This window comes from Lissotriton helveticus, chromosome 8 (genome assembly GCF_964261635.1).
Source record: "Lissotriton helveticus chromosome 8, aLisHel1.1, whole genome shotgun sequence".
Classification (NCBI taxonomy): domain Eukaryota; kingdom Metazoa; phylum Chordata; class Amphibia; order Caudata; family Salamandridae; genus Lissotriton; species Lissotriton helveticus.
The window spans coordinates 1,658,933,137-1,658,946,275 of record NC_136069.1 but is presented as its reverse complement, the minus strand read 5'-3'; the positions used below and the strand labels follow the sequence as shown (position 1 = coordinate 1,658,946,275).

The 13,139-nt window shown below is 44.0% G+C and overlaps 1 protein-coding gene across 2 annotated transcripts in view; it reads right to left on the bottom strand.

Annotated features, from left to right (window-relative positions):
* The window catches only part of DNHD1 (dynein heavy chain domain 1), a 659,975-nt gene that overhangs the window by 246,830 nt on the left and 400,006 nt on the right, over positions 1-13,139 (bottom strand). For both annotated transcript variants that reach the window (XM_078658741.1, XM_078658742.1), the window contains exons 26-27: positions 10,850-11,055; positions 6,730-6,934 (exon numbers count right to left, since the gene is read on the bottom strand). In XM_078658741.1, coding sequence (XP_078514867.1) covers positions 6,730-6,934; positions 10,850-11,055 — 411 coding nt within the window. The remainder of the gene's footprint in view (positions 1-6,729; positions 6,935-10,849; positions 11,056-13,139) is intronic.

Sequence of the window (13,139 nt, the reverse complement as noted above, 5' to 3'; positions counted from 1 at the left end):
AGACCAAATACACGGTGTATGCAATCCAGTGCCCTTGCAAAAAGCTTTACATCGGCAAGACCACGCAGGAAGTGCGTCAGAGAATCATACAACACAGGTCCCGTATAAACAACAAGAACTTAACGGCACCTTTGGTTGCCCATTTTTTACAATACAAACACTCTGCGAATGACATGCGATGGACTGTGCTGGCTGTGATTCGAGGTGGCAGCGGTGACCCAGATGCACGTCTGTCCCAAAAGGAAGCGTATCTCATCTTAAAATTCGACACATCAAACACTGGCTTGAATGAAATGTCTGAACTTTCGAACTTGGGATCATAGTACTTCCCTGCAAGCACCTGTACCAGTCTCGTCCTGGTGAACCCTGGCTTGAGATGTGATGCTGCTGCTATAGACTTTGGTGCAACTTTGTGCTGCACGAAACCTAATTCCTTTTTCCTTTGCTGTAAACTCTGTGTCTCACTTTTTCTGTTCTTTCACTGCAAGCTCCACTTTGCGATCAATGAGGGCATAAGAAGTGTGGATTACTGAGTGTCTTTGAAATTATGACGATTGGTGACAAGGTTTGCGTAAGCAGGGGTTATGTTTCCAAGACAGGATATTTCCTAAGAGCCCCTTTTTTCAACTAAGGATAAGAGGGACCATTATGATATGACCTTTCCGGGATGAGGACATTATGCCATAAAATGTTTGATGAGTCTTTACAGCGCGATCAATTGGGGTTTGATACTATACTTGTTCCAGCCCCATACAGATGTATATGTCAAGTGACACTAGGGGCCACTGTTTACCTCCATGGCATGTACTTTGACTTAGAGGTAACACACATTCATGTTTTATGAAGAATCTGTATTCTGTGTTTGAAACGTGTTAAGTTCCTCAAATGTTTATAGACTGTGATGTCTTGGTATACTGTCGTTCATCTAGGTTGTCATATGTGAGTAATAAGTAATGTCATTATGCATTCATGCCTTGTGAGTTATTGGGATTTGATGTTTGAAACGTTCTAGCCCCTCCCAAATGTGTATGTACTGTCAGGTCCGGTCATACTGTTGTCTACGGAGGCACTCACTTTCGATTAAGATGTAACTCCAACACTCATGTTCTTCGAGTCAGTTGGCGTGTACGTTCTAAATGTCCACATATCACAAATACGTCCCTGCTATATATCTGGGCATGGCCGTCTATTAATCATCTATGTACCATTAGGGGACTATGAATACCAGGATCCCCGGGGACATATCTTTGTCCGTTCTCCATCGTTACGCCCCTGGGCGTTTACTTCTTTCCCTACGAGGGTGGCGTTCACTCGGTGATCTGTTTTCCAGGCACGAACAAGTTTTGACTCCGTCCACTGAAGGTCTCAAGTAAGTGGCCCCCAGGCTGTCCCTATCTCTTGACGCCGCATGGCTAACTGGTCCAAAAAATAATCCTTTGATCACTGCTTTTTCACAGTTGGTTGCGGCAGATTGACTCCCGTCCCGCCACTTTGAATTCCTCGCGGCCCGTTCTTCTCCTTACGAGCACACTTTTGGTGCAGGTAGGAGACGCTCTTCTTGTGATGTATTTCCCTAATGACTCCATGTAGTGTCACCCTGGCGCTAGAGCCTGATGCTTCCACTGTGTGTTTTGTCCCGCAGCCTTCCTCAATTTAAAATAAGAGAATGTGAGTCTTCAATGTATCACACATCTCGCCTAGGGCGCCTCGGATTCTGGCATCATTGACACTGCATCCAGGTATTTGATTTACCCTTACCTAGTCCGTTCTTGCACTCAGTAAACTGTATACACCCCTGTATTGACAGCCTCCACCCTTGCTTTTTGCAGAAACATATTCTGGTGACTTTTCCTACTTCTCCCCACGCAGCCTCTGTGTCGGCAGAGAAGGTAAACCATTTTACTTATGGGTATCTAGTCAGAGAGTATTCTCTTTTTCTTTAAAATCCTATATATACAGTTGCTGACACCCTTCCCAAATTTCTTTTCAGGCACACTTTTACCCAGTCCTCATCCTGAGGAGAATCTAGACTCATTAAGGTTCGAAACGCGTTGACCCCCAGCCTGTGGCAAGAACAAAGGGTGCAGTTAGGGACAAATTCAGACCACTCATGTGGGCCCTTTTTGCCATTTCTTACAAATCGCTACCCACAGGTGTTGTGTGACAGGCAGGCAAATCCATCCTAGATCCGCCTGGCTCACTGGTTTTGTTACCACGGACTGGCTTGTTTCACTCGTAAATTGTAAAAATTGTACACATTGCAATTATTGTGCTATTTAATTTGTTTTGAAGCATTGTAGTTGGTGTCACCAAAAATTCTGAGTATTTTCCTTAAGTGTATGTTTCCTTTTTTGTAAATATTTTTGTATATATTGTATATATTCTTCTATGTTTTTGCACTAACTGTTTTGATGGAATGTCTCTTTGATGTCATGTGTTTTGATGAAATAATTTAAATTTATTCTTAGAACTCAATAAATTTGTTTGGAAATATACAACCTCTTGGCTACACAGTACGAACTTCTACCACCAACAGCTTGTCCGAGAGACATTAGATGGCCCCTGAAGGGCTATCTCCTAACGGTTTACAGAGCAGGAAGAGGTAGCGAGAGACCTGAAGCACTTGGATGGTGGAATGAAGGCTAGGGCAGTAGCATGAAGCACTAGTAGACATGATGCTTTCTGTATTTGCCCGCTGAAGAGGGCTCAGCGGGGATCAGCCATAAGCATGCTGGATATCCAGGGCCATGGAGCAGCACTGATGAGGCGGAGTGGAAAGCCCCTGGGTGGGAGGGAGCTCAATCTTTGACTTGATAATGGTACACCATGTCTTTGTCATGTATGTACAACTATGCGCTGCAGAGTTCTGTACTTTTTGATTTTGTTATGCCCTGATAATAAAGAAAAGTTAAAAACGGATTTCTCCTTGCAGTTGAAAAGGAAGCAAGATACTTCTACAGTTGAGAAAGGCAGCCAGAATCGATGTGAGGCATTCCCCCCAAGCACATGGACTATGCCAACATTATCCAGCAGAGAATCTCTCGGCATCGGCTCCGGACTTGCTCAATCTGGTACAATAAACTGGTTCCCCTAGGAGCCTCCGTCTGGTGCATTAGTACAGCTGCCTGCAGAAGCATTCACTTTATCATCACCTCAATTGCCTTCCTCCTGATGATCATCATCCTCAGAGCCTGGTTTAACGCGGTCACTCTCAGCTGGCACCATCCACAGGAAGGGATCTATGGATTGATGCCACTGATCTCGGTAGATGATCACGAGGAACATGTTTTTCCTACAATGTTAGGGTGGTGGTGGGGTTGATATTAAGTTACAGTACCGTTTTGCTGGGGCTCCTGGGGGCAATCGCTGCTAAATATCTTGATGCATGCTCTTGCTGTCAATGGCAGTTAGCAAATGAATCAGCTTTTGCACTAGAGGCATCAAAGGTAAACCCCTGATTATCTTGAATCCGATGAGGTCTTACAGCAGGTGTGTCAACTTGGAGTTACGCTTAGGTATATCTATCTTTTCCTCCTCTGCTTCTTCAGCCTGAGTATCCAAATATGGGGCATGCAAATCAGCTGGCCATTTGGTTCCTTCACCCTCCGAGTGATCTTCATCCTCGTTAAACAAAGTATCTCTTTGGCCAGAAGTGATTTTTCATCCCTCTCGTCACTCTCCTGTCCCACGGATGCATAATGTAAGATCCACCTTGGGAATTGCAGTGGCCGTGGTGAGACTATCAGGGATTGTAGAGGTGTAGCATACAACAGAAGAGAAATCTCAGAAGCTGATGACACCAAAGAAAGGACTGTTAAGTGTGCTGACACTGGAAAATCTGTAGGTGGTTGTAGAACATCCGTTGTCAATGATGGGCTTATCCATAGATGTAATTGCGCCATCTTAAAGGTACAGCTTGTCATTGACACCTACATTGTAAATGTAGGTACTGTAGACATTGACAGATGTGTCATCGGCAAAGGAGCGATGACGTTAACAGTGGATGTTCCTTTGATGGCGCTTGTTTCAGTGGGCTTTACGTCATGACCAGGGTAGAGTGCTGCCTTGCCTGAGTCCTCATCAACTTAAGCATTGTTGGTACCATAGGTGACACCCTTGTCGCCATCCTCCTTGTCCGCATATTTAAGAAAATGTATTAATAATTAAAAAAAAATTATTGGAAGAACAAATGAACATCTCAAACAATGAGCACATTACATGTCATATCAATAATCATCAATATTAGGCAGTCTTATGCAATAAGTCTAATTCAGAACCATACAGTCCGTGTCACATACCAGGCAACCTTTTACAGAATCCATCACCTAAACTGGTAGCAATGGACCATTCTGTCCACTGTTCATTAGACCCTCCTGTTCACTTCTGTTCAATGGTGGAATTGACGTTCTTTCGGTCAATGAGTCCGTCATTATAGGGGAAGCAATACCCTCTGCCAACACCAAATTATGGAGTGCTCGCAATCATCCAGTACCTGTTTGAATTTCTTGGGACAATCGCTGCTGATATACACCACTTTTGCAGCACCGTGCACCTGTCCACCACAATTAACAATTGATTACTTTGGAGGCATGATTGGAGAACACCACTATTGAGCTAGGTACCTTTTGCCACAACCAGACCTAACTGACAAAATAACAGCTGCTTGAGTCGTAGGTATTACGTGGGACATCCAAAAGCACAAATGAAGGGTTGATTTTACCTCAAACTCAACAACAGCATTCAGTTCATTCAAGATTGTAGTCCAATATTCCTGAAGCTTGGGACACTTCCAGGGTGTAACATGAAAAGAGCCCTCCACAGAGCTACATTTCCAACACACAGGAGTCAGGCCTACCCAATTTTGTTCAGTTCTGACATACCAAAGAACAGTTTCTTGAATGGGATCAGGCATAATCTTGCCCTAAAGGCCACTTCCAGGTGTGCATCGGGGCTGCTTCGCAGTCAATATCCTTGAGCCTTCCGGGGTCTTTCCTCAACCGCTGCCAAAGGGCCTTGAGGTTGTCAGGTATATTATCAATGAGTATTTTATATTTGAAGGATATCACACCTTTTTCGAGCTAACCCTGCAACACGCAGCTCTCTTGTGGAGCCCAATTAAGGACTTCTGTACGTACAATCATTAATGGCGGGAGGCACAGGCCTTTAGGTTTTCTAAGTATGATCTTTAGGCAGCTCCCTCACTTTCTACCTGCCACTAGCCAAGAGCGGCTAACCAGATGTCTAACACTTAGCAGCATGGTCAAATGGTCCTTTTGCCAGTGTCGAAGTCTTAGGAGCCTATGATTTGCAGGCATGCTATGCCAAGTGTCTTTCTCATGAGTGCAAACTGTAGTCATATCAGGGGTTAAGTGTAACAGATAAGCAAATTGGTCAAGCACGTAGTGTTTAATAGTCTGTGTGTTGAAAAGGTGCTGGTTTTACTTCCATAAAGAAATCATGGTGGCAGGAGAGAGGTTTAGCTGGCATGTTCATTTCCTTTTGGTTATAATTTAGCTGAGCTCCCTGCTGAATCTGGTGCTCCCTGGTGGCTCACCTCACAGATCCTGGTCAAAATAGTATAAAGGCCACATCCTTCATCATTCAGGGCCTCGGGTTGGGTTTGCTTGAGAAACAGGACACCTGAATCCTTCTGCTTTGTCAGCTTCATCACCTTCTTCCTGAGGGGTGGCACATGAAGCTTCACTTCATGAATGTTAACTCACAAGATTTCTCTCAGAATTCCTTCACTGAATTGTGGGGACGACAAACAGAGCAAACAAGCAAAACTTTAAAAGTTCCAAAAAACACTCCCTTTTATAGCACATGCTCACTGATGAAAAGCAAACATTGCAGGAGGGTGCCCTGCTTCTTCCTCCAGGGCTGCTCTAAGGCATCCATCATTCTTTTCAGTATTTTGGCAAACAGTACCCCAGGCTGTTGGTTTGGGGGAGTCGTACAATACAGGGAATTCGTAATGAACCCAACCCTCAGTTATCCCACATGGTCTTCACATGGATGCACTCTGTGTTGAAGACCACAACCTGCATGGGATAAAATCCCCAGGAGTGCTCTCTCTGGAGGGGAGCCACTGGATATGGTTTCAGCCACTTCAGTGAGAGAGTATATGTGCCTGTGGTTCTTGGTCAAAAGGGAACACAGGGCTACAAACAATGAGTTATTTGTCAAATGAAATCCTCTTGGTATATTTCTACATGTTATCTGTTGCATGACTTACAAAATAGGTCTTTCAATGGCTTGTACTTTGAATTTTAGGGTTAGGCCATCACCTCGACTCAACTCTAGGCCAGTTCACCACTTCAGCCTTACATTTGCTCAGTGACCTCACATATCGCTGCCCCTTTTCACATGATTAATCGGCCCTGCATCTTCTCCTCCAGTATTAGCCCACAACGTGCAATACTTACCTCACTGAGCTGTCTAGTCCCGTAACTGGATGCCTCAATTATGCACACTACCAGCCACCGCACTGATTCATTAGAATTAGAGGCTTACAGATTGTACAACCATAATTTATGCATGTACACAGCATCAGACTCCTGGTCTGCACAGGAGCACTGCACTGGAACATGGCCTTTAACAGCTCTCTCCTTCTGCTCTGGCAGCTGCCCAGTAAACAGTACATACTTTAACAACAGTAATTATTATCAGAGTTCATGAGGACTACACGCCCTTTGAGATGTGCACGGTCCTCACACTGTACCTCCATACCTGTTCAGATGAGCTCTATTTGCCTCCTGTAGTTGGGTCATCAGAATAAGGAAGATGTCAATAAAATCCAGGAAGGTCTTGGGTGTGAGGAGAGGCAGGCATGGGCTCAGGTGCCCCGCGTACTTCACAGCCAACAGGTGGATTTGGGTGAGCAGTCGACAGATGCATGGCAGTAGGCTCTGAACTTCCATCATCAGTGCAGATCCTAGAAACAAGCATCCGGAAGACATGAGGTTATACGTCCAATGCTGCATCATGCCTACATCCTCCAGGTGATGGGATGTTAGCAGCAGCTTGTCCAGCAGTGCTTCCCAGCCATCGAAGAGTTGTAGAGAGGGAGTCAAGACTAAAATCTCTATTTTACTATATGGCGGTAGAACTGAAACCCATTAACCAACTTACCTTTAGTCTGTGTAACCCACATGATCCTCACTGCTGCCAAGAAAGCCTGGACAGTGTGACACTCACTGGAACCTGACGAAAGAGGGGTCAGTCATTCATCTCTACCAAAACTGGTGAAGAGAAAGGAGTTGATGCATGCATACCTCAGTCTGCACTTGTAGGAGGACCCAGTGAAACTGCTACTCCTGGTCTACCCTTTGGAGCCCCTGGCACTGCCCTGGTGACCACAGAGATGGACCCGGAGCCCTGCATTAAGTCAGTGGGAATGCCACCCCACCAAACTCAAAGCTCCCCTGCCTCATTTAGAGGTGGGAGAAGCGACGAGTTACAGCAGAAGAACCTCAGCTGCTTACTCCATCTGAAAGCTTTGCCTGCCAGCTTGTGCACCATAAGTCCATCAGTCAATGTATGTCAAAAGGACCTAGCTATGTAAGGTAAATGCCTGGTTGGCCCACACAGGATATACTACAAATGACCCCCCCATTCAGGGAGAGAGATCCCTGGCAGATGTATATCTCATAAAGCAGCATGCCGTTCTCCACCAAACTGGCAGCCTACCACTCAAACAGAAAATTAGTCTTTTACTATAACTGGACACGGTAATGTTATCGCAAGGCACTAAGACTCTACAATTATTATCACCCTTCTGTGGAGCCAACACAGTACCTGACAGTGTCTTACTATGTGCCCACAGGGGTGGAGGGCGGCCTCTTTAACAAGAACTGGCACTCTTTGAAACAGTCCTGGCCTAGTAGAGCGACAAGGCTCAGAGTCGATAAGGAAAGATTTCGGTCTCAAATGGACTGTGGCGGAGCCACTGGCTGCTCAGCACTGATCCAGTTAGAATGCCAGAGGTTAGCTTCTAGAGCAGCAAGAAATATAGGACCTGATTCACAAACTGCATTTTGTAGTACGTACAGTACATGTAGTACTACAGTAGTACTGCTTACTTACAACAAAATGCATTCACAAACCTATGAGTGGAAATCTCCACCGCTTCTATCTTTGCTATTGGGAGATACTCACATATATATGTTTACTACTTAGGAGTAAATGTGGGAAGCACAAGGGCAGTGGCTGAAAAATCAGAATATTTACTACTAAATTGCTAGGGTTTAGGTGGATAAATTAGGGGTTTAGGGGGGCCAAGGAGGCGTTTGGAGAGGTGCAGACACCCACCCGCTGCTACTTACAAACAACACTTCTTAAAGTTATTACATCAAAAAGGCCTCACAACAGAAAATGTGCTCCAGCTCAAACCTGGAGTAAGTCCAGCACTACAGATGGCAAGTCACTGGTACAGCAACACCCGCCAATAGAAAATAACAGAGTCAGGGCCTTGAAATAGAACCCATTGGAAATAATGTTAATATTAATTACTTTGTTAAATATTTTTATGATAACATTTAAAAACATTTTAATTTTTAAATAAATAGAACTGTAATTTTTAAATAAATTAATCACATTAATTTAAATTGATTCCATATATGACTTTTTGTAATTTTGAAAACAATAAATAACTGTAAACATTTTACTTCAGGTGGGGTTTTTAAATGAATCTTTAAAAAATAATTTCAATTTGATACATTAAAATTAAATACTCAATCATAAATCAAGGTAATGGTGAAGTAGCAGTTTTTTTTGTCTACATTTATAATAAATATATACAATTAATTTACATTCGTATTTAACATGCACATATTTTTTCTAGTTTGTTATAAAGTTTAACAAACTTTCTAAATGTTTCCTATACTTTACCATAAGGATATCTCTACCACCTCTTTCAGGGGGTGAAGACCTGTAAATCCACACTTTGCAATACATTTACATGGTGAATAGTCAGAAGTAATAACTTCACTATAAAGTGTAGGAGTAAATGTACACATGTAAATTTAGTCACATGTAAATTTAAAGGGCCCGTTGCGCCAAAGCCTCGATGATCCATATAATGTATATGAGGTTGAGGCTGATTCACAAAGGCATCTAGGAGCATGTGAAGTAGTAACCCAAAACATCAACAGTGGGACTCAAATGGGAATTTTCAGGGAATATTCAAAGACAATTAGAATAAACACAAAGCCTTGTATGCTCTTTGCACTTTTACTAATAGGGATTTTGACATTTTATAGCCAAATAACATAGGTATTTATGAGCACATGAAGCAATAAGGTGGTAATACTTCTCATATTCGTAAATGTCTTTGTGAATAAGACCCATTATATTATTTAGGGCTTATCCCTAACAATGCTCAGAAAATATCTGAGCAAGCATCAACTGTGGCATATTAAATACCAGCATGATAAATGTACATAGAGAGGTGATTCAGCCCTGATGAAACTGTAGAAAATGCCTCATGAAGGAGAAGGTGTTTCTAAGGGAACTTCAAAAAAAGGCAAGTAGGCGGAGGGGTGTACAGAAAAAAGAGGGAAGTTCCACAGCTTAGGAACACAAAAAGGAAAAGATCTAAATCAAGGAAGGACACACTGTGTGGTGAATCACAGAAAGGTGAGAAGAAACATTGAGTGGTTACAAGGTTGTTAGGTATGGGGTAAGGGGACAATGTGAACACCTGTAAAGACAAGAAGCAGAACTGGGGACAGGGGGAGTAACAGAACAAACCGTTGAGGTGTGGAGAAAGTTGAGCACAGGAGGACGACAATTAAAAAGCAGACAATGGTGGACAGATTGTAAAGGAACACGTGTAGACAGGAGGGAAAGAACTGACCGGGGATGAACCCTGATCAGGACAAGTTGAACAAGAGTGAAAAAGAGAGCTTTAGTGACCTGGAATGCCAGGAATCGGCGAATATTGCTTAGATTGTAAAATTGAAAGAAACAAGAGTAAGAAACGATGGAAATATGTTGGGAGGAGAGAAAACCAAGATTTTGAGCAGAGAGAAAGATGGGAATTGGGAAAAGATCAAAAAAGGGGGAAAAGGCGAATGAAGGGAAGATGCAGAAAAAAAGGACATTTGTTGGATATGTGTTACAGGGTAGGGTATGAGAGGACATCAATTAGTGTATTGCCGATACACATGAGGAATTAGTGTCATCTAGGATAGGTGAAAGAGAAGAGGAGGATGAAGAGCTGGGAATCATCTGCATAACAACGGAGAGAAAAAATAAGATGCATGGGGCACAAACTGTTCACGTCATAAACTTGTGAAAAAAATTACTTTGAAATTCCTCACCCCAGGATCCTTAGGAAAGATCATCCAATGGTGGTTATTCCATTGTGAATCCCTTTTAATTTGTTCAGCACTGGGATATTTGACCTATCAATTAACCTATTGTCAGTGTCATCTGCTGCAAATAAATATCTATTTTTCCGAACCTTTTTTGAGAATTTTGTTGTCTAATTTGAGGCCAGTATTCACGTTCAGATGAAAATCAGGGCAGCATTGGTTTGGCTGACCAGAGAAAAAGCTGATCCGAAACGTAGCTTGGCTCAATTAAAAACCTCTCCCTGGCACCACAAATATGTTGTGGGCCAAACTAGTCCTAGTCAAAGCTTTTGAATTGGCAGAAATCAATGAGCGGCAGATGAAGGAAGCACTAAGGGCACATGTAGCAAACATTAAGGAATACATAAATAGAAAGTGATACTAATTCTAGAGAGTGCAACAGACCAGCACAAAACACCAAGAGATAAATCACTGAAGCCTTGGCATGGACCTTACACTATGTGGTTCTTGAACGACTTGAATCCTGAACTCACTTGGGCCTTGAGGATTAGTACAGCTGATGGCCATCCGCAGCTGGTGGGACGCGACCTCCATCAGAGTCTCCTCGCTCCAGGAGTGATACACATCCACGCTGCTGGCCAGCTTCAGCAAGCCAATCATGGGCGAGGAAAATGCCTTCTCTCCAGTGGATTCGATCAGTATCACAACATGCAACTTGTTCTTGACCATCTGGTGAAACCTACAAGGAACAAACAGAAGATAAGTCTAAGTATAAAGAGGATATTTGACCCCAGCTTAACTGGGGTCTGATCAAATCTTATTTGTTGAGGAGGTCAGAATAATGCTTCGTCAAAAGACATTGGTAGGTGATAATTAGTAAACTATTGTAAATGATAATTAGTAAAATATTGTTAATCTTACCTTTGTTCACATATTTTAAGATAAATACTAGGTCCTGAGGAAGGAAACAGTAGGTTCCCAAAAGCAGTGAGCAAAAAGAAGCTAATCCTCTATTTAAATAATTTAAAAGCAATTAGCAAGCTCTTGAAAATTAATGTAAAAGTAATGAATACATAAGGATATAAATTGGATAAAGTAAGTCAAAAACATGTGCCCCTTTTAAATGGCACAGTTCTATAAAAGATACTAGTAAAGTATACAGGCGAGCCATCATCGCTGCTTACCGATGGTAAGTAGTCAAAATATGTTCTTTGTAGCCTGACAAGAAAATAGACAAGCATTTACAATGCAATGGTCTCGGCTTTATTAAAGTTAGTGCTATTGGCATTGCAAATGGCATTTTTTTAAATTTTTTGTTTTTTTAAAAACATAAATAAATGGTATTGTCATTTACAATGGCAATAGGTGAGCATTAGAGAGTAGTAGAGAGTATTAGCGGACACAGAGCCACACACACACACACACACACACACACACACACACACACACACACACACACACAGAGCCACACACACAGAGAGCCACACACACACAGAGCCACACACACACAGAGCCACACACAGACAGAGCCACACACAGACAGAGCTGCATACAGACAGAGCCACACACAGACAGAGCCACACACACTCAGACAGAGCCACACACACACAGACAGAGCCACACACACACAGACAGAGCCACACACACACACAGACACACAGACAGAGCCACACACACACAGAGCCCCCCCACACAGACAGAGCCCCCCCACACACACACAGACAGAGCCCCCCCCACACACACACACAGACAGAGCCCCCCAACACACACAGAGCCCCACACACACACACATAGTCCCACACACAGAGCCACACACAGAGAGAGGCACACACACACACACAGAGCCACACACACACACACACAGAGACACACACACACACACACACACACACAGAGCCACACACACACACAGAGCCACACACACACACACACACACACACACAGAGACACACATACACAGAGCCACACACACACACACACACACAGAGCCACACACACACACACACACACAGAGCCACACACACACACACAGAGCCACACACACATACACACACACACACACACAGAGCCACACACACACACACAGAGACACACACACACACACACAGACAGAGCCATAAACAAACACACACACACACACACAGCCGCACACACAGAGAGCCACAGAGAGAGAGAGAGAGCCGCACACACACACATAGAGAGACACACAAAGAGCAACACAGAGAGAGAGAGAGAGCTACACACAGAGGCCAGAAAAAACAATCACAACGAGGGAACAGGGGGCAGAAAAGCAAGCACAATGAGGGAACAGGGGGGGGGGCAGAAAAGCAAGCACAACAAGGGAACGGGGGCAGAAAAGCAAGCACAACGAGGGAACAGGGGGGCAGAAAAGCAAGCACAACGAGGGAACAGGGGGGCAGAAAAGCAAGCACAACGAGGGAACAGGGGGGCAGAAAAGCAAGCACAACGAGGGAACAGGGGGGCAGAAAAGCAAGCACAACAAGGGAACAGGGGGGCAGAAAAGCAAGCACAACGAGGGAAGGGGGGCAGAAAAGCAAGCACAACGAGGGAACAGGGGGGGCAGAAAAGCAAGCACAATGAGAGAACCGGGGGAGGAAAGCAAGCACAACGAGGGAACGGGGGCAGAAAAGCAAGCACAAAGAGGGAACAGGGGGCAGAAAAGCAAGCACGAGGGAACGGGGGGCAGAAAAGCAAGCACAACGAGGGAACGGGGGGCAGAAAAGCAAGCACAACGTGGGAACAGGGGGCAGAAAAGCAAGCACAACGAGGGAACGGGGGGCAGAAAAGCAAGCACGAGGAAAC